Genomic DNA, 22,376 nt, shown 5'->3' on the forward strand with positions numbered 1-22,376 from the left:
GCCACCATTTTTCATGGCGTCTTTTTTTGCTTACTTATTTTTTCCTCATTTCTTTATATATTTATTCACCTTACATTCACTTTGCAACCATCCAGCCCTCACCTGAACACAAATTTCGTTCCTTCACTTGTCACGGCTGCTCTCTTTGGTTTTTGTACCATGAAGCCTTCTGTCTCCTAGCCTCCAATTTAGCACGGACCTTCCATTTTGTTCTTCCTTTTCCCCTCTTCAGTTGCTCAAAGCCCATAACATTTTGAATTACAGTTCTGGTTAAAGGGTGAGCATTAACCCAAAATGTTAGTGTTGTATTTTTCTTCATAGAAAGTACTTGACCTTCCGATTACTTCCAGCATTTCCAGCCTCTGCATTATTTTGCTTTCGTGTTATGGAGGATGTTGTTGACAATGTCAAGTACTCACTCACGGACAATGTGCTCAAGTGAAGTTCTGCCAGGGCCACTCGGAACATTACAGCCTTGTCCCAAAGTTAGCTAAAGAGTTGAATTTCAGAAGGTGAAAGAAACTTCCCCGACCTAAAGGTAGTTCACTCTGACAGATGGCTCTGAGGAAGCCAGACCAGTGACAAGTACTATGCAGGTGTAAATAAAGGGTGACTTGGTGACAGGATACTGGTCTCTGTAGAGCTATTTCAGTGGTGACGAGAGAAAAAAAATGCTCCTGAAGTAATTTGCTCACAATAGTCGTCTTTGAGTTGAGATAAGCATTTCTGGCCTCACGCTGTTATTTAGGAAGCTCGACAAGTTCAATCCTGCCATCGCAGACTGGGCCCAGTATGTGAAAAGGATGCATTTACTTTTCCCGGCAAATGATATTGGGGCAGATGGAAAACAATGACTAATTCTCCTGACAGCTTGTGGACCCCCGGGTTTTTTGGTTATTAGGGGCCTAACGTTTCCTGAGGCACCAGATACTAAAACCTTTCAAGAGTTGATGGATTTATTAAAGGAATACTAAGACCCCAAGCCTCCTCTAATTCTGAGATGTTATCGGTTTTACTGGCAGGTCAAGAACAAGGGGAATCCATGTCAGGATTTTGGATGAGGTTAATACGACTGGCAGAGGCAGATGATTCTGGTTTAATCCTCAATGGAACGCTGAGAGACTGTTTGGAATGTAGGATTAATGATGCGACCGTGCAAAAGTGCCTACAAGCTGAAGCCCAACTGGACTTCAAGCAGGCACTGCAACTAGCTTTGTCATTGGAAAATGCAGCAAGTGGAGTATCTGAGTTACAGGGTATTGATGGAAGTGGACACACTCGCCAGGCCAATGGAGATTGGGGAACATCACTTAAGTGAAGGCAATTGCATAGCCTCACACAGGACATATCCTGACCAGAGGGACTCTAGGTCAGCCCACAGCAAAATCCCAAAACAAAGCCAAGCCTCAACCAAATGGTTAACATTTTCTTCAGGATCTGGGATGACAAGCTATTGTGCAGGTATGTAGACTCGATACAGCAAAACAGTACCACTAGACTTCAATTGAGTAAGAGAAATCAAAAGCTGGTATCCAGGAGAGTATCCACCCTGGAAAGCCCACCTACATGTGGCTTGGAACAGTTAAATTGCTGAACAACATGCAAATTAGAGCCAATCAAAATAAATGTCTGGTGAAGTGATCACTCGGCTCTAATGGAAGACTGATACTGGCATGGTCGTATCAGTGATTGCAGAACCAGTCTCTAACAAAATTCGCTTTGGACTCCAACCTTTAAAAGGCTCAGGCCCAAGCCTGATGGGGTGAAAGTCGTTGAGAAAAATTCACCTAGATTTGGCTCAACATTTTTCAATTAGAAAATGGCTGCCTGACTGAAGTCTTCATTAAATACTCGGCAGCTTTTCAGAAAGGTCTAGGGACTATGAAAGGGGCCAAGGCCACCTTGTATGTTGACCAGGGAGCAATCCCATGATTCTGCAAGGCCTGCCCAATGCCATTTGCCTTATGGGTAGAAATCAGAAACCTAGAAAGTTTGCAGAATGGGCAGCACCAGTTGTACTGATTATGAAGCCGAAGGGTTGGTTTGCCTTTGTGGCGATTTAAAAAAAACAGTAAACTGCTTTTCACAGCTGGATAAATATTCGCTCCCTCACATAGAAGACTTGTACGCAAAGTTGGTGGGGTGAGGCTGTCCTTCACAAAGTTGGACATGAGCCATGTATACTTACAATTGCATTTCGATAAGGATTCCTATGTTACAATTAATACCCATAGGGTTTGTACCAATATATGAGATTGCCATTTGGGATATCGTCAGCCTGTGTAATTTTTCAGTGGGCAATGAAGAACGTTTTACAAAATCTATCCCAGGTTGCCACTTATCTGGATGTCATACTATTAACTGAGAAGACCAATAAAGAGCATTTAGAGAACTTGGGCATAGTCCTTAGATGTTTCTCCAAGGTGGGCGTACGCCTTACGAGGGAAAAGTGTGTGTTCCAGGCACCCCAAGTGACCTACATACTTGACATGACTGGGTTACACCCGTTGGAAGATAAAATGAGGACGATCAAAGGTGCCCCAGCTCCCACCTCTGTACTGGAGCTTAGGTCTTCCACGGGATTGGTGAATTATTATGGAAGGTTCACTGCCCTCCATCCTGGCACACTTACATCTGCTGTTGAAAAAGGGTCAGCCTTGGAAATGTTCTCATAGCCAAGGTGTAGCCTTAGAGAAGTGAAGAAGCAGCTGTCATCATATAAGGTGTTGGCACACCATGATTCCGAGCGAGATCTGGTGCTGACATGTGATACCTCCCCGTACGGTATTGGGGTAGTGTTGGCTCACCGGTGGTCCAAGGAAGAGGAACACCCGATAGCATTTGCTTCCCAGACTTTGGCTAATGCAGAGCACAAATATGTCTGGATAGAGAAGGAAGGTTTGGCAGTCATCTTTCATGTGAGGAAGTCCCACCAATACCTTTACGGATGTAAGTCCGTAATAGTAACAGATCACAAATCCCGACCAGTGGTGTATCTGCCAGTGGAAGGTAGTTCAAGGCATCTGCATTTGCTACTTGGCCTCCTCGATGGTGTTCCAACTTGTAATTGTACACACTTAGAATGAGAACCCCCTGCTGAATTCGATTTGAAGCTAAGGGCTGCTCAAAGAAGACATGGCCATGCTGCCCATAACTTCAGATTGAATTCAGCAGGGGGTTCTCATTCTAAGTGTGTACAATTACAAGTTGGAACATCATCCAGGAGGCCAAGTAGCAAATGCAGATGCCTTGAACTACCTTCCACTGGCAGATACACCACTGCTGGTACCTCTCCTGGAAGAGGTTGTAAACTTTCTGGACTTCCTTCCAGTCACTGCTGACAATATCAGAACATGGTCACAAAATGATCCCGTCCTAGAAAAACTAAAACAGCTGGTGGTAATGGGGCAAACAAAAGGGCCATCACAACTAGAACTGATACCTTTTTGGACCCGGAGAGACCAAATCACTGTAGAGGACGGCATTTTATTGCAGGGAGCAAGAATGATTGTCCTGAGCAAAGGCCACTACCAGATACTGGCTGAGCTCCAGCTGGGTCACCCAGGGGTATCAAAAATGAAGATGTTTGCGAGAAGTTATGTTTGCAGCCAGGACTGGATAAAGACATAACCGTGTTGGTGGGGCAATGCCCAGAGTGCCAACAAGGACAAAAATTACCTCCAGCAGCACCCCCACACTCGCCAGCTAAACCCTGGATTCAGTTACACATCAACTATGCCAGCCCTTTCATGGGCTCAACATTCTTAGTCATTGTGGATGCCCACTAAAAGTGGTTGGACGTACCTAGAGTTCATTCGTCAAACATGAGGATGACGACAGAGAAGTTGTGCGCATCTTTTGCAATACACAGGGTCACGGAGATGTTGGTTCCAGGCAACGGGCCGTCGTTTACAAGCAGGGAATTCAAGTATTTCTTAAAATCAGATGACATACCATCCACTGTCCAATGATTTGATAGAAAGAGCAGTCCAAACTTTGAAGGCCTGCTTAAAGAAACAGCTACCGCTTCACTCAATACCAAACTGTCCCGGTTCCTATTTGATTATCGGACCATCCCTCTTTCAACTACAGGGATAGTTCCAGCAGAGTTACCGATGGGGAGAAGACTCTGCACCAGGTTAAACCTGGTTTTCCCAGACCTGGGGGTGCAGGGTAAAATAGCATCAGGAACACCAATGCCAGTCACAAAGACTCCGCTAATCAAGAGAAATAGTTTATTTCAGGGGATGAAGTTTGGTGCTGAAACCATGGAAATGGCCCTGTATGGATAAGACGTCTGGTTGACACAAGGTCAGGTCCCAAGTTTGGGTAGGAGGGGCGGTCCTGAACAACACATGGACCACATGAAAGCAGTGAACTCGCAAAACATACCCGGCCTCTCAGAACAGCCGGAAAGGCTGTTGGAAACCATTCCATCTAACATGGAGGAAACCTCAGAACCTGAGATGGACACGGCGGATATGGCAACCTTTACCAACTGAAGAAGAGGATGAATTCCTCCGAGACGCTCCGGGCACAAGAGGCGAGCTACAGACCGGTATATGCTGCCTGTATCCGGGGCTGAGTCCGGAGGAACCAGACCCAGTGTGAAAACACCCCGGGACAGGCTACAAGAGAAAGGACAGGCCTATGTCCCTGGGCTTAGAGGGGGAGGGATGTAGTGAGTGTAACAAGGTCAACCTCACAGAATATGAGCTCCCTGATTGGGGAAGTTTTTTTTAATTTATTCACAGGATAAGGCCAGCATTCATTGCCCATCCCTAATTGCCCAGAGGGCAGTTAAGAGTCAACCACATTGCTGTGGAGTCACAGGCCCAGACCAGGAAAGGATGGCAGTTTCCTTCCCTAAAGGGCATTAGTGAACCAGATGGGTTTTTCTTTGATAATCGACAATGGTCATCATTAGACTCTTCTTTCCAGCTTATTATTAATTCAAATTCTACCATCTGATATTGGTGGGATTCGAACCCGGGTCCCCAGAACATTATTTGGATCTCTGGATTAATACCACTAGGCCATCACCTCCCCTGTCCAATCAGGGAGCCCTGGCTGACAGATATAAAGAGGAGTGTCAGGGGTTCTGTTCACTCCGAGAGCTGGCTCTTAGGAAGCTGGACCAGTGTTAAGTATTATGTACAGCCTCTGCTGAGTTATTTCAGTTGGTCTTGAAAGCTTCTCCAGAAAATCCTTTTTTCTGCTAACGTTTATCTCGTAAATGTGCTCAGTTTCTAGAAAGTTCTCTGGCACTCAGCCAATGAATTGGTCAAAGCCTGATCACATTTTCCATCCCAGCCAATTCCCAAATGTTTACACCCAGTCACATTCCATATAAGGTAATAGTGGTGCCAGCATGCCCAGAGATGCCATGACACTTGCCTTATTTGGTCAACACAGGAAACTGCAGGTCACATGATTTCCAGGATGCAGTTTTGCCTGAGGTCAGAGTTTAAACTATAATAGAATCTCTATAGTGTGGAAGCAGGCCATTCAACCCATCAAGTCCACACCAACCCTCCGAAAAGCATGCCACCCAGTCCCACACCCCTACTCTATCCCTCTAACCCCACATTTTCTGCAGCTAACCCACCTAGCCTGCACATTGCTTGACACCACGGGACAATTTAGCATGGCCAATCCACCTAACCTGCACATCTTTGGACTGTGGGAGGAAACCGGAGCACCCAGAGGAAACACACGCAGACACAGGGAGAATGTGCAAACTCCACACAGACAGTCTCCTGAGTCCCTGGCACTGTGAGGCAGCAGTAATAACCACTGAGCCACCATGCTGCCCACTTAGACAGGAAATCAGGGCCAATCTGGGATTTGAACTCGGGTCCTCTCACATGCCTACAATGTATAACCCCCATGTGAGAATCTTACTCCTAGATCAATGAGTCACTACCACTAGATTGACCAAAATGCTCGATTGTAGCTCTTAACCATTTCTGCAGCTGGCCACAAATTGTATCAAAGAAACAGGGTTAAGCAAATTAATGCTGACCTTGCCAATGACACCTTCATCCCACAGGATGAGTTTCTAAAGGTTACATCAGCAAACGTTTACACACTGTCTTCAGGAGAAAGGAAATTTGGACTTCAGTGGAACTGTGGTGGTCCAGTTAATGTTTTATCTCAGGACAAGCACCACCATCTGATGATCCAATTGGCAGCGAGCTACAGACCTCTTTAACAGTTCATTGCTCTTGTGCAAGAAAAGAGAGATTACATCAGCAGGAAATATAAAGAGCTGGAGTCAGAACACTAAGCAACACAAAAAGTACAACATTGCCTTTCATCAAGTGCCAAGTGGATGTAGGCCTGTTTTGAGTGTCAAAGTTTTGTAACTTACCAACTTGTGACAATGAATCACCAAATAATTAAAGCAAGATTTACAGGCCAAATACAAGGACCCCCACCAAATTACAAAGCATCCAGCAAGTCAATTAACCAGAAAACCTCACTCACACAGATACTACGGGGGGAACTGGGCATCATTGTTGTATCATGTTGAACCCTTCGAAGTCCTAATGAAGGGTCCCAACCCAAAATGTCGACTCTCTTGGTCCTCTGACGCTGCTTTACCCCCAATGTTCCTCCAGCTGCATGCTGTATTGACACTATCCAGATGTATCATGGCAATTGCTCTGCTCAGGACCATAGGAAACGTTACAAAGTTGTGAACACAGCCCAGCCTATCACACAAGTCAACCTTTCATCCATTGACGCCATTTACACTTCTCGCTGCCTTGGAAAGGCAGCCAACATCATCAAAGACCCCTCCCACCCCGGTTATAATCTCTTTCAAACTCTTCCATGAGGCAGAAGATACAAAAGCTTAAACACACGCACCAATAGTTTCAATAACAGCTTCTTCCCTGCTGTTATTAGACTTCTCTAATTTCAAATTTCATATTGATCTTGCTTTGCAGCAGTAACTTTGTATTCCTCACTCTGGTCTATCACCCTATGATCTTTGTATGGTATGACCTGCCTGCACTGCACACAAAACAAGACTTTTCACTGTACCTAGGGACATGTGACAATAATAAACCAAATCAAATCAAATCAAAAATATCTGTAGTTACATTATTTTGCATTGTTCAAAAGTTATAAATGGTCTGAACTCGAATGTTGGAGCATTTTATCCAGTACTCTTAGTTACATGTAAACTTTAAACAAGTTATTCTAATTTTGTTTGTGATGGGAAGGAGTTCTGAGTGTACCCAGTATTACTATTATTTTGTATAATTGCTGTTATATCTTAGTTGATACTGTTTTTAATTGATCAATACTGGTGGTCCACAACTTGAGTATTGCTGAAAAAAGGAACATATTGTCTAAGCTTTTGGTCTTGTACTTATCAGGACAGATGCAAGAACACCATATTTAAAGGGAGTGACATTTCATAGTGCATGAGAAACAAGGTGCTGATTGGTTGGCAGGTATGCTCTGATAGATCAGGAGTTGCTATGCAGAAACAGTGTCTCCAAAGCTTTTGTTTATTTGAGAATGTGCAAAGATGGGACAGATTCCAATGGTTTGCAGAGAACTGAATCCTGCATATGAATATATGTAGCTTCTAGCAGGTTTCTCAGGCAATATAGATTGATGTTCCCTTTTGAAAGTTGGTATTCATGCATCTGCCCTGATGAGTGCAAGATGAAAGGCAATGACAGCATGTCTTATCTTTGGAAACGAGACCTCTCCCCAGTCCACAGACCCCTTCCCCCACGTCTAACACTCTCACTCCAGTTGGACACCCCCCTCCCCACCCAGGCCTTTCACCTGCACTTGACCTGTTCATCGAGAACTGTCGACCTGACATCAGTCGCGTTAATTTCTTTTGACCCCCTCCCCTCACCACTTCTAACCTATCTCCCTCTGACTGACTGTATTCTGTGCTCTCAGGTCCAAAACTGACTTTGTAATTAAGCCTACTGAGAAGAGTGGTGCTTTTCCATTGCGGATGCTGAGCGCCAAGGTCTCGGGTATCTTTTCCTGTTGCCCCCGAGACTATGACCCCACCATTGAACATCAAACTATTGTATTCATAATCATCACTAACCTTGTCTGATTTGATTTATTGTTGATTTGATTTATTGTTGTCAAATGTACCTAAGTACAGTGAACCATTTTGTTTTGCATGCAGTACAGGCAGATCATAACATACAAGGCCATACTGATCACAGGGTGCCTAGACAGAATGAGGCATACAAGGTAATGACTGCACAGGAGGTGCACAAGAGCAAGATCAACTGTAGATTTGAAGTTAGAGATGTCCATTCAGGGAAGGAGCTGTTGGGGCGTGTGTTTAAGCTTCTGTATTTTCTGCCTGACAGAAGAGGTTGGAAGAGTATATAACCGGGGTGGCAGGGGTCTTTGATGATGTCGGAAGCCTTTCTATGGCAACAAGAAGTATAAATGGAGTCAATGGATGAGAGGTTGACTTCCGTGACAGTTTGAGCTATGTACACGACTTTTTGTAGTGTCTTATGGTCCTGGGCACAGCAGCTGCCGTACCGAGCCATGAACCAGACAGAATGCTTTCTACGGTACATTTGTAAATGTTGGTGAGGATCCTTATGGACACTCTGAATTCTGTAGACTTCCTGAGGAAGAAGAGACATTGTTTTCATCTGGGGCATTTTATCCCATCTGGGGATCTCCCTCCGACACCATCCCAGCTCATAGTGGCCCAACCCTGTAAAGCCTGCTTCTACCTTCTTCCCAAAATCCATAAACAGGACTATCCAGTCTCATTGTTTCTGCCTGTTCCTGCTCCATGGAACTTATTTCTTCCTAGCTTGACTCGATTTTTTTTCTCCCCTTGTCCAGATCCTTCTCAATGACATCCACGCTTCATCAGATGCTATACGTCGGTTTCAAAATTTCCAATTTGCTGGCACCAGCCACCTCCTCTTCACTATGGACATACAATCCCTTTACATGTCCACTACCCATCAGGATGGTCTTAAGGCTCTCCACTTCATCCCAGAAAGAAGGCTAAACCGTCCCCATGGAATCATACCTAACACATAGGAAGATGGTTGCTGGAGGCCAGTCATCTCAGCTCCAGGACATCTCTGCAGGAATTCCTCAGGGTAGTGTCCTAGGCCCAACTAGGTTCAGCTGCTTCATCAATGATCCTCCCATAAGGCCATGATTGTACATAAGCCTGACGATTGTACAATGTTCAGCAATATTCACAACTCTAAAGCAGTTCATGTTCAAATGCAACAAGATCTGAACAATATTCAGGCTTGGGCTGACAAGTGGCAAATTACATTAGTGCCACACAAATGCCAAGTAATGACCATCTCAATAAGAGACGATCTAACCACCACCCCTTAACATTTAACATTCATCACTGAATCCCCCTCTATCGACATTCTGGAGGTTACCATTGATCAGAAGCTCAAATGGACTTGCCATTTAAATGCAATGCTTACAAGAGCAGGTCAGAGTCTAGGAATTCTGCGGTGAGTATCTCACCTCCTGACTCCTCAAAGCCTGTCCACCATCTACAAGGCACAAGTCAGGAGTGTGATGAAATACTCCCCACTTGCCTGGATGCGTACAGCCCGAACAACACTCAAGAAGCTTGACACCATCCAGGACAAAGCAGCCACTCGATTGGCACCAAGTCTACAACCGTCCATTCTCTCCACAACCAATGCTCAGTAGCAGCGGCGTGTACTATCTACCAGATGCACTACAGAATTTTGCCAAAGATCCCCAGACAGCACCTTCCAAACCTACAACCATCTCCATCTAGATGATCAAGGGTCGCTGATACGTGGGAACATCACCACCTCTAAGGTCCCCTCCGAGTCACTCATCATCCTGACTTAGAAATATATCGCTGTTCCTTCACTGGCGCTGGGTCACAATCCTGGAATTCCCTCCCTAATGGCATTGTAGGTCAACCCACAGCAGGTGGACTGCAGTGGTTCAAGAAGGCAGCTCACCCCCACCTTCTCAACGGTGGCTAGGGATGGGCAATAAATGCTGACCCAGCCAGAGATGTCCATGTCCCACAAGTGATTAAATAATAAAAAAAAACCACCAGTATCCTCCTCTGTCTTGCTGAGCCCGTCCTCACTTTGAAATGCTCTCCTTTAACCCCTCCCATTTTCTTCAAGTCAGACAGGTGGCCATGGGTACCTGCATAGGTTACAGTTATGCCTGTCTCTTTGTGGGGTACGTGGAACATTCCTTGTTGTGATCTTACCTGGACCCCCCGCCCATAACTCTTTCTCCGGTAAATCGGCGATATCATTGGTGCTGCTTCCCTTTCTCATCAGGAATTGGAAAAATTTATCAATTTCACTTCCAATTTCCTTCATGGTCTCACCTCCATCTCTGACTCCTCCTCTCCCTTCCTCACTATCGCTGTTTCCATTTCTGGGGATAGGCTGGCCACCAATATCCATTACAAACCCACTGACTCTCACAGTTACCTGGACTATACATCCTCACACCTTGCTTCCTGTAAAGACTCTATTCTATACTCTGTCTCTGTCACATCTGTTCTGATGATCCAAATTCCATTGGGCAGCCTCAGAAATATTCACATTTTTCCTCAACCAAAGATTTCCACCATAGTGGTTGACAGGGCCCTCAGCTGTGTCTGACCCATCTCCCACACTTTGGTCCTCACCCCCTTTCTTCCCTCCCACAACAGCAATAGGGTCACCTTGTCCTGCCCTACCGTCCCACCAGCATTCACATCCAGAGGATCATTAGCCACCATTTCTGCCACCTCCAGTGAGATACCACCACCAGACTCATATTCCCCTCCCTTCCCTTGTCAACTTTCCACAGGGACCATTCCCTCCAGGAGACCCTGGTCCACTCTTCCTTCACTCCCACCACCACCCGCACCCCCATAGCTCCACAGCACCTTCCCCTGTAACAGCAGAATGTGTAGCACCTGCCCATTTACTTCATCCCTCCTCACCATCCAAGGCACAGACACACCTTCCAGGTGAAGCAGCACTTTACCTGCACATCACTCAATCTAGTTTACTGTATTTGCTGCTCGCAATGTGGTCTCCTCTACATTGGGAAGACAAAGTGCAGACTGGGTGACCGCTTTGTGGAACACCTTCACTCTATCTGTTAAAAAAACACCCTGAGCTTCTAGTTGCGGGCCACCTCAACACCCCACCACGTTCCCCTGGTCAATATTTCTATCTCAGGCCTGCAGTAGTGTTCCAGCAAGGCTCAACACAATCCAGAAGAGCAGCATCTCATCGTCTGCCTTGTTACCTTACAGCCTTCAGCACTCAACATGGAGTTTAACAATTTCAGAACATCAACACCCTCCTACACATTTGTTACCTTCTCCCAAACCCCTAGGTCCTGTAGCATTTGGGCTCCTCTAATCACAGCTTACCCATTTTCAACCATTTGCATTTCTCTTTAGCACTTTCTTATCAATTGTCTTTCTCTCGGTTTATCATCAGCAATCTCCATGTTTGCCTATCCCTTTTCTCTCTCTCTTTCTGGGCATCATCTCCATGCACTCTATTTTCCCTCACCCCACTCCCCCCAACTCCACCGCCATCATCAGCATAAATACAACCCTTCCCCAGCTATTTCAGTTCCAAAGAAGCATCAGTGGTTTCAAAACGTCAACTCTGTTTCTCTCTCTTTACAGATGCAGTCAGGCTTGTCGAGTTTTTCCAGCACTTTCTGTTTGTAGAGGTCATTTCTTTTTTGTGTCTTTGTGAAGTGAATATGTTACCAAACATTAAGCTCCCCTTCGAAAACAAACACTAATTGTTCCCCCTTGCACACATTGGCAGGCAGGGCAAAAGGGATAGTGCTGGTTAATGATCAAAACACGAGCAGGAGCGTAAGAAAGTGCCACCAATAGCTACTGCCTGTTTATTCACCTTACTGACCTCAGGGACTGAGTGGTCATTTACAATTAATAATTCCTTCAAAGGAGGGTCAAATTGAAATGTGACTGCAGGCAATTTGGCAGATCCAAAGTCTTAGTCATCTTTCATAAGTAACTATCAAATGGTGGGTGGTTGACAATGGACGAATCCTCAAGGCCAGTGTACTTTGAAAATTCAACCACTTGAGCAGCTAACATGCTTCAAGTAATAAGGGCAGATGGATTAAAGATTAAATTGATGCACCATGCAATTTAATGCTTGTCTGAGATCAGTCAACAGAATAGTTTAGTAGGAGAACAGACAAGGTTTAACAAAGTCACCATGCAACCAATTTACCTAACACTTAGCACTTTTATATCCTTACGTTAGTATCTCAAAAATTGAGAATTGTTAGATACCAATGATCTTGATAATTTTCTTCTCTCACATTCAATTCTGTTTGTTTACTCACAGCAAACACTCATCATCTACTTTCCGTTCCCATGGTCTCAGGATTCAGTGTTAACACATTTTGGGGAATATAATTTTTGTGTTCACCTGATGGAATACTAACAATATTAAAGAAAGAGAGACATGCATCTCTCTGGGAATTTTCAGGGTTGATCAGATGCCATACTTCAACACAGCACCATCTGTGACAATCCAGCATTGATGATCTACCCAGAGAAAGTTAAAGCGTTAGCAAATGAAAGGGCAAATTATACAGCGTGCCAGCTTGTGTGGCAATCATCTGTTTGCTCCATTCTTTCCTGGATTCCATGTCTGGCAGCAACAGCAGACTAGGGGATAAAGTATGACGCAGACATCATGTAGGCTCCCATGATAGATCTCTTGCCTGAAATTTTCAGTGTTGCTGAAGAGGTAGCTACATTGTGTGGGCTAATTTGCAAGCTGCTCCAGGCGATGTCCTAGTGGTATTATTGCTAGTCTATTAATCCAGGGACCCAGGTAATGTTCTGAAGACCCAGGTTCAAATCCTGCAATGGTAGATGGAAGAATTTGAATCCAGTAAAAAGTAAGAGTTTAATGATGACCACGAAACCCACTGCTGATTGTCAGGAAAAGCCCATCTGGTTCACTAATGTCCAGATCACATTGACAAAGTGTGTCTTGCATGTTGCCAGTTGTAGAAGTTCATCAGGATTTCTATTACCACTGTACAGTCTGATTATAATCTCAATGACTGTGCCCCTCTCTCAAAGATGACCCAGGACATGACATGTCAATTCCTCAAGGACATTTTAAAACCTGGGTATGTCCCTGGCAGCTTGAGTAGATACAAAAACACCTTGTACCTACAGTAAGTCATTGAAGATCAAGCAAATTGATTCAGATAAAAAGTGTTGGTCAAAGCTGTTACAATGATATGTTTCCACAGGGCAGTGAGTCAATGTCTGATGAGTGAAGGCTGTGGCTTACTTAAGTGCCCAATATAGGCAATGCTGTGATAAATAGAAAATTCCCATTTGACCTTTTCAAGAGAAATGATGCCAAGTGTTACTCCACACCGATCCCCACATCTTCAGGTCCGGCAAAGACTCAAAGGGTCTTCAAGGTGGACAATACTTGTTGCAATTCAATGTGTTTCTCTCTGGCAAACTGACAAGAGTGTTGTGAATGTTGTATAGGTCTCATGTTGACATTAGCCTTGAAGAGTGCGGATTTGTGTGTGTGTGTCTGTGTGTGTGTGCGTGTTTGTTTGTGTGTCTGTCTGTCTGTATCTGTCTGTGTGTGTGTCGGTCTGTCTGATGTGTGTGTGCGCGTTTGTGTGTGTGTGTGTGTGTGTGTGTGTGTGTGTGCGTGTGCGCCAGTGTGTGTGTGCATAGGTGTGTGTGCTGCATAAACCCTCAAGTTCCTTTGATGTGAGTTGTGAAAATATTCTGAAGCTGCGACCATGCAGTAGGTTGTGTTTAATTTCAGATTGTCTTGTAAACTGGATTGCCATATCAACGGGTTTTAGGTGAAAGTGTTCAGCTTTAATACAACCACACAACTGAGCTGGACTATAAGCAACACAAAATAGCTGCATCCATACAGGAACAATCTCCCAGCCAACATGCCATCTAAGATGCGGGCACAGCCTGTCCAATATTTGGCACATGCCAAACAGAGTTGGCACACTGATTGTGCCATTGACCTCAGAGGTCCATGCAGCTGGTGAGAAAACCAGAGGGTACACTATGCCGAGCCAACAGATGGCAATAACATATCATGACGCTGCATGTTTGCATGGCATGCCCATACTAGTGCCCTGTCTGCCAGGATGTGGGTCATATGGCATGGTGCCAAACACAGCTAGAGGAGATGTGGCTGCCATTTTGCTGAGAGTGGGTTTCTGTAACACAGCTGGTGCTGGTTGTATGGAGCCTGATTTCCTAGCCCAGGTTAAACAGTGATTGTAAAATCAGTGATGTTCTGGGGAAGAACAAGAAGAATTTGAAAAAGGATAATGAGGTTGAACTTTGTGCTGTGGCCTTTTTGCGTATTTTGCAACTAGTCAGCTGTGCACCCTTTGCTCACTTGAGTTCAACCAAAACTCCAATCATATCCAAAGGCACACTAAGTCCTGTTAAACCATCAACTCTGTGCACAATGTTCATTGAATTCTGGCTTGACAACACTTTGATCTTTAAAATAATCCCTTCACGGCCCTAAATCTGGGACCTCCCGACTCACGTTCCATTGAATGGCACAGTCACCCCATGACTTAGCCACCTTCACCTGCCTCAGGCTTTTCCCCATCTTGAAGATTGTGGCCACTAATAAATGCAAGCGTTCACTTTTGTTTAATGCCCCTATGAATTTCTCACTGCGGTGTGTGCAGAATAATCCTGGAGGGTTGGCCTCCTAAGTGGAAGCCTTGTGAAATGCTGATGGGGGTGTAAAGATCTGAAAGGGTTAATGCGGAGGAGTTCATTAAGCATCACTAAAGAGGGTGACACCAGCTGGACTTGGGTGGGGAAAACAGTTTTGGACCTTGAACGAGTAAGTCCTACCAGTGGGATGTCCACATAATCTTGTAACATTGTCAATCATACCAGTCTAACTCTGTACCTCATCGCTATTATGCAATAAACAACATCTTCAAGACAGTCTTCTCAATAGGCTACTGAGTATGTCCTTCTACCAAACTTGATTAACCAGGTCCTTAGATCCTCGGTATAAGAGAGGTTGGTGGTCCCAATACAAACATATCTATCTCTTCCTCCTGATAGTCTTTGTAATTATACCTCATGTGTTAATGCAACTCGTATCTATCGCTAACATGCAATAAACTACACCTTGTCATAACTCTTCGATTGCATAAGCCATCACAGCTGCTGAATCGGACTCCAAGTTTTCAACCCTTTCACTTCAGAAAGAAACATCTTTAATCAAGCCAGGCCTACAACAATGGTAGAATTTGATCACATTTTCATCCTCAGAGGAAACTTTTATCTTCTCTCCCTTATATTCTTGTATTTTGTTAGTAATTATCACTTTCACTTAGCAACTTTAACAACAGTTTTGCAGTGAGCTTGTTATCTTGGTTAAAACACAAAGCTACGCTCCTTTTTTAAAATTTGAAATACTCTAATATTATAAGGGAACAATAAACAAGCTATATCAATAGTGGATAAGTTGTCAAGGCTAGATAAATTGTTCCCTATGTTGAAGGAGGGCAGGGAGGAAATAGAAGATCCCCTGAGGATTATTTTCCAATCTTCACTAGATGCAGATGAGGTGCCAGAAAACTGGAGGAATGCCAGTTTGGTTCTATTGTTTAAAAGGGGTACAAAGGAAGTGCCAAACAGTTATAGGCCAGCTAGTCTTACTTCAGTGGTGGGCAAAGCAATCCTGAGAGATCAGATAAACTGTCACTTGGAAAGGCGTGGCCTAGTTAGGGATAGTCATCATGTCCACAGGTGGACTGAGCAGAACACATTCTGGGGCTGTTTTATTTTTCCAGCTTCTCAGGTTGTAACCCTTGGTAGTCTGGTCAGTATAGCAACTGGTTTCCCTTCTTGTTGAGAAACTGCTCTTTGATGGTGTGTCTCAGATTTCTTACTGGGGGTTCTGCCCAAAATGGTTGCTAACAGTCTGGCTGATACAAATCAAAACTTAAAATGGCTGATAAGCCAGAACTGTTACATAATGCTTCCATATTAAGTAACAGGCCCATCCATTGCTTTTTATTTGGGATAATTAATCTTTTACAGTCTCAGCCACTAGCTTGGATGGCTCTCATGGGTCAAGTTGTGGTGATCTGGGAAAAGCTATTCTTACCTCCAGAGTATCCACTATCACGGAATCTTTTCATCATTTGAGATGTTCATTAAATTTCAAAAGTTGTCGTGATTAATCCCAATATGATGGTTATTAACAGTGATGACTGTTGCTCAAGGTGACTATGGTGAAAACGATTCATTTGACTTGTTTGCAGAAGAAATGAGCTTGCCACTTTAAGAACATCGCTGCTTTAAGCAGCTGAAAGGCCCCAAAAAGACAACACTTGTGGAAGCAACTGCAGAACAAAAAGCCGCACCCATAAAGAAAACCTTCACCTTAGAGCTGGTAAGAGGCACAGCATGGGCAAGGGACTACAGCAGATGGTTTAGAAATTGCCAGAAAAAGGTGTCAGTACTTTTGAATAAATTATAACAGCTTTTGATAATTACTTTAATCTGAGAACAACCAAAATTCTTGAAACAGCATGTTTTAACAGAATTGTTCAACATCCAGAGAAATCCATGGATAACTTCATTAATGGTGGGAAACTGTCAAACTGGCATTTTGAAATCAAAATTTATAAGAGACAGAATTGCTGATGGAATTATTGTTAAGTCTTTGACAAATTTATTACAGCCTAAGGAGAATGTAACTTTGAAGAAGGCTATTCAAAGTGCAATGGAAGCAGAAGCTAGATAGACGCACAGACAAATCCTGTGAAGAGATGGACAATCTTACGGCGAGAGAACAACAGACCGATGCACAAACCCTAACCCAATCTTGGAGGGCGATGAGGTTGGCCATGGCTGGTCATGGAAGAACAGATTAAAGACAGTTTGATTAAGGAACAATGTGTCAAAGAATAACAGGAGAAGTTTTCATCAGGTTCCCTAGACTCAGGGTGGAATCCAGGCAGAAGACTGAATCTTTTGAGATTAGTTAAATTGGCATAAAATTTTCTTTCGTACAGTCAGCAACCTACTGGATTGGCAAGAAATGCTTTCCACTGTTATCAACACTGAAGAGAATTCTGATTGCAAGAATCAGCAAGCTTTGCAAGAGAGCACGAGTAACCAGATAGCCAATAGCAATATTACCCCACTTGAATAGAATTAGAATAGAATAGAATAGAATCCCTCTCGTGTGGAAACAGGCCATTCAGCCCAACTAGCCCACACCAACTTATCAAAGAGCATCCCACCCAGATTCACCCCCCTACCCTATCCTAGTAACGCTACACTTCCCATGGCTAATTCACTTAACCTGCACATCCCTGGACACTATGAGCAAGTTAGCAATGGCCAATCCATCTAACCTGCACATCTTTGGACTGTGAGAGGAAACTGGAGCACCCAGAGGAAACCCGCTCAGACACTGGGAGGATGTCCGTGTGGTGTTTGCACAATCGCCCGAGGCCGGAATTGAACCTGAGTCCCTGGCGCTGTGAGGTAGCAGTGAATTCTGGGTTTATTGACATCATTGATAAATCTTCAGCTCCGAGTGTAACATGGCTTGGTGAACTAATAGTGTGACAGACTGAAGTCTAACGTCAGGTGCAAGTTCAACAAGAACATTTTCATTTCCTTATCTCTCCAGACAAATTCTATCAGAAGTCACATGACACCAGGTTATGATCTAACAGGCTTATTTAAAATCACAAGCTTTCAGTCACTTCACCTGATGAAGGAGCGGCGCTCCGAAAGCTTGCGAGTTTAAATAAACCTGTTGGACCATAACCTGATGTCGTGTGACCTTCTGATTTTGCACACCCCAGTCCAACAATGGCACCTCCACACCAGAAGAATTCTGAGTGACTGAGACCGTGTCAACCAAGAGGCAATCTTCCAATAGCACACCACCGCAGGTAAATGTGGCACATAGGGCAAATGAAATTAACCCTGATGAATAAGCAGTTGAAGTAAAGTGTCTACACACCTCGGCACAGATTTTTCAGCAGATTGAAAATAAAAATCTGCTCACCCGGATTGAGGATGTGGTGCATACAACTCCACCACTGAGAGAGGCAACCAATGTCCACAGATTTAGGACAAAAGTCATGAGGAAATTTCCTGGCTTGGAGATCCAGCATACTGACAAAAAGAGAAAATGCATTGGTCCAGAGATCCCCAGTTACTGCAAACTCCAGGTATTACGATGGAGGGACCAACAGAAAGAATGCCTCAGTGAAGGAAATCCAAATGATAAATCCTCCAATTTAAAGGGATATTCAGTTCTCACAATATCAAGAACAGAATCAAAGTCAGAGAGTCATCAATCTTCTAAATCCAAAGAGAGAGCAGTGTGGAAAAATAGTAAAATCCTCATTCCTCCTGAATCAGTGAAGTCAGGGACTTGGGGATTCATGGCGTCATGTACACAGACACAAATATACAATGTTAATAATGAGGAAAAAATACGTAGAGGAGATGTAAAAGAGTGCGAGGGTCTGAAAGAGTTAATGCTGATAAGTACACTAAGCCCCACCCAGTAGGATAATGTCACATGGACCCAGACAGGGAGAATAGTTTTACACTGCAAAAGGGTAAATCTAGTGGCAAGGTTTCCTTCATAGTTGTGTAACAATATCTTGCACCTAGCTGCTAGCATGCAATACACTATATCCTGTTTAAAACAAGAGCCTCTGCTCATTAAGCTGCTAAGTAGTTTTCCCCTATCACACTAGAACAACCAGACACTGAATTGTAGCAGCAAAATGATCAGATGCCTTTTTAACCGAGATAGGCTGTGATGAAGATTCAGAGCCATTGACAGTGAGCACAGGGCTGATCGCTGAATGAAACCTGCCACCAGTTATTGCACAAGCAGCAATATTTTGGATGACCTTAAATTTATGGGCAATAAAATTTGGGAGGCGTGCCAGGAGTGGATTAGAATAGTCAGCTCTAATGGTAACAAAGTTATGGAGAGTCACAAACATGAAATTGCATGCAGCAGATTGTGCACTTGTCTTTAATTCAAACTGATTATTTTAGAAACTGCTTACTGTGGGACAGTCAATTCTGAATTGTCCTGGAAGCTGTAGTTATTACAGAATAACACATCAGAGGCTGTTTGTAGCCATCTCGGAGGAAAGGTATTGGGGACATTAAAATTTATTGTTGCAAGTAACACAAATGACTGTTTGAGTAAAAGACAAGAATTATCCAGTTGAGTGAAGGGAAGTCTGTATGTTTTTCAATGGTTTTGGAGGATAATGTCCCAGGAGGATGATCATGTGGGTTTAGCCATTGGTAAGCCCTGACCTCCAGTGAGTTAACAAAATGAGTTTTACAGCACTCAGGGCATTGTGCCGATATTAGCTGTCGTATGCTTAAACTCTTCGGGCTTTGCTATTTTAGCATAAAATTCCCCTCAAGTTTCAAATAACTTGATAATCCATGACCCCCTCTGTGTGGGTCAGTGGTCCACTTTTGAGTGAATTATCAAGAACGTACATAGACAGACTTGAACCCCTTCAGGACCCAGCACTCCAATACAATGAGTTTCAACACTACTTAGTAATCTTATCTCTCTACACTTCAATATCAACCACTCATAGCAACTCCACCAAGTCTGAAAATCAATGCCCACAGTTATAACAACATACATCCATAATGCTCCCTGATCAGAAAAAAATCATTTTACAAAGAAGTGAAAGGAGACAATACAGAACCTTGATAGAGAGGTCCTTTATGAAGGGTTGATAAGGTGAGATTGCATGTATCCTGTGCTTCTCTGTAAACTGCACGCTCTGTACTCTCTCAATTCTCCATACCCTGAGCTCATTTCTATTCTACACATTCTGAAAGAGTGCTTCTCTGTACCTCTCGATCAGGTAAATGTCTGTTGCTCAATTACTCACTCCATTGCAGTAAATATGTTTTCCACGTTTCAAGATGAGGTGCCTCTTCCCTCATATTATCTCTTGCATCAGCAAAGTAAGTACATTGCTACAATTCTGTGAGATCCCTTTGGTCCACTGGCCGTAAATCTGTTTCACAACAGACGATGGTTAGAAGGGAAATTTTCTGGCTCATTAACCTTTGTTGTACCTACCCTAATGTTACCTAATGGGGGAGTAGAGATTAGAAAGAGTTTCATGGAACACACAGACAAATCTCATGTGGGAACAATCTACTGTAATCCTGCTCTATTCCATCACTGATATCAATCCTGCTGATAGGTGGGGAGAAGGTAAATCCCACGAGAATATTAATTAAACACCATGACAAAAATTATCTCCCAATCGTGAGAATAAAACAATTTCTAGGAGTTCTACTTACCGTTAATCATTCTGTTACTCTCTATGTGTGATCATAGAATCCCTACAGTGCGGAAGCAGGCCATTTGGCCTATCAAGTCCATGCTGACCATCCAAAGAGCGTCCCACCCAGATCCAATCCTATTATTGCCACAGCTAACCCACCTAGCCTGCATTTCCCTGGACACTATGGGCAATTCAGCATGGGCCAATCCATCTACCCTGCACATCTTTGAACTGTGGGAGGAAACCAGAGCACCCGACAGAAATCCACACAGACACGGGGAGAATGTGCAAACTCCATACAGTCAGTCATCGAGGCTGGGATCGAACCTGGCTACTGTGAAGCAGCAGTGCTGACCACTGAGCCACCATTTGTTTCGAAGCTACATCTTTCTGCTACAGGCAATCAGCTGTCACAGTCACTAAACCACATCGCAGAGTGGTCCAAGGTTTGGAGTCTAGTCCATCCTGAATTACTGCTCACTCACAACTCTGCTGGAAAAGGTATGGCTATTTCAACATTGAGTTGTATTGAGATTAATTCATCAGCTTCCTTGATGAATTGTACTGTTTAGCAGTCGGTTTAGCTAAGCTGCTAAGCATTGCATGGGCAATAATATTATGAAGCAATTCACCTAGTGAATTCATCAGCTCTTGTGTGTTAAGGAAAAATAGAGAAACAAATGGGCAAAACAATTTTGAAGGATGTTAATTGGAATTCTCTGTAAGCGTTGCACAGAGAGAATGTTCCAACAGTTACTGCAACCACACAGTCCTAATGTCTGTCCAGAGGTAAATAGATGCCAGTGTTCCAACCCATCTCAACAAGGACACTGAAGACCATCAGTATCAGTGTATCGTGCTGAGCAAATTAAACACAATGCATTCCAGAGAGTGACTAGGTTTCTACAGTGAAACAGTTTTCTTCAGCCTGCCTTGTTTGTTTCTGTGTGAAAACTTACACAGCCATTGTGTGAGTCTGCATTGTTAAAAACTCCCAGGCAGGTCCTCCCATATGAGCTCTCCATTTGACAACTCAGCCCAGCAAAATTACCCTGTGATTTTATCATGAGCTTGCATTGTTTACATTTAAAGTTAATTCAAGTTCAACAGACTGAAAACTGAAAGTCTACAAACCATTAAATCCTAGGAAACTGCACATACATAATATTAAATGCAGCGAGAAAAACATGAGAAGATGTAACATGTTCATACCAGCTCCTTCAGGATATTTTCCATTAGGTGTTTGATCCCAAAGCACTTCCTACTCACAATTTCTGCAAAGGTATGAAAATTTACAAAGGGAGCCGAGACCAGGCAATTTCAAATGGAATGACAGAGGGTAACGGAGGAATGCTGGGTGCCAAGTGCTCCTGAGTTCCAGCATGGCTCTCATATATACTTGGTGCAAGATCAGGCCCGTTCCAGAATAGCTGTTCATGGTCTGTTAATTATGCTAAAAATACCTGAATTGCATTTTCTTCACATTCATGATGAGAAGCCCAATTGACCTTTAGAAGAACTGAACTTTCCTAATTACTGGTGCTGTCAAAGTGACTGTGACACAGCAACTGCGTTGCAATCTGTGGAAAATGCATTGGACGGGGGAGCAAGTTACAGTGAATTCCTCCAAAAAGTATCTTCGGCGAACCTGCGGACTCATGATACCATGGCGAATCTTCCCCGTGATCTCTTCCTTCTGGCCTCACCTCCATCAGTTTATGAGTTTATAACATAGAGATGTGCAGCAATGGAAACAGACCCTTCGGTCCAACTCGCCCATGTCGACTAGATATCGTATATTAATCTAGACCCGTTTGCCAGCATTTGGCCCATATCCCTCTAAACCCTTCCTATTCAAGTACCCGAACATTGGCCATAGTATATGAAGGGGAGAGAAATTGTAAGTTAAAAAAAATGAAACAATTGCCATGAGGTTGTCAGGTGTAACAAGAGCATAAGATATAGGT

General features: G+C 43.7%; 1 protein-coding gene across 2 annotated transcripts in view; it reads right to left on the reverse strand.

Annotated features, from left to right (window-relative positions):
* Positions 1 to 21,759, reverse strand: part of LOC109919922 (solute carrier family 2, facilitated glucose transporter member 11-like) — a 75,776-nt gene extending 54,017 nt beyond the window's left edge. The window contains exon 1 of one of the 2 annotated variants that reach the window (XM_020519954.2): positions 21,622 to 21,759. In XM_020519954.2, the coding sequence (XP_020375543.1) occupies positions 21,622 to 21,645 (24 nt within the window). In that variant the 5' untranslated portion in view covers positions 21,646 to 21,759. Of the gene's footprint in view, positions 1 to 20,004; positions 20,105 to 21,621 lie in introns of those variants that run through there. The other variant, XM_048611332.1, reaches the window with a different exon arrangement.
* Positions 21,760 to 22,376: the final 617 nt, after the last annotated feature.

The sequence above is a fragment of the Rhincodon typus genome, chromosome 24 (genome assembly GCF_021869965.1).
Source record: "Rhincodon typus isolate 14 chromosome 24, sRhiTyp1.1, whole genome shotgun sequence".
NCBI classification, from domain to species: domain Eukaryota; kingdom Metazoa; phylum Chordata; class Chondrichthyes; order Orectolobiformes; family Rhincodontidae; genus Rhincodon; species Rhincodon typus.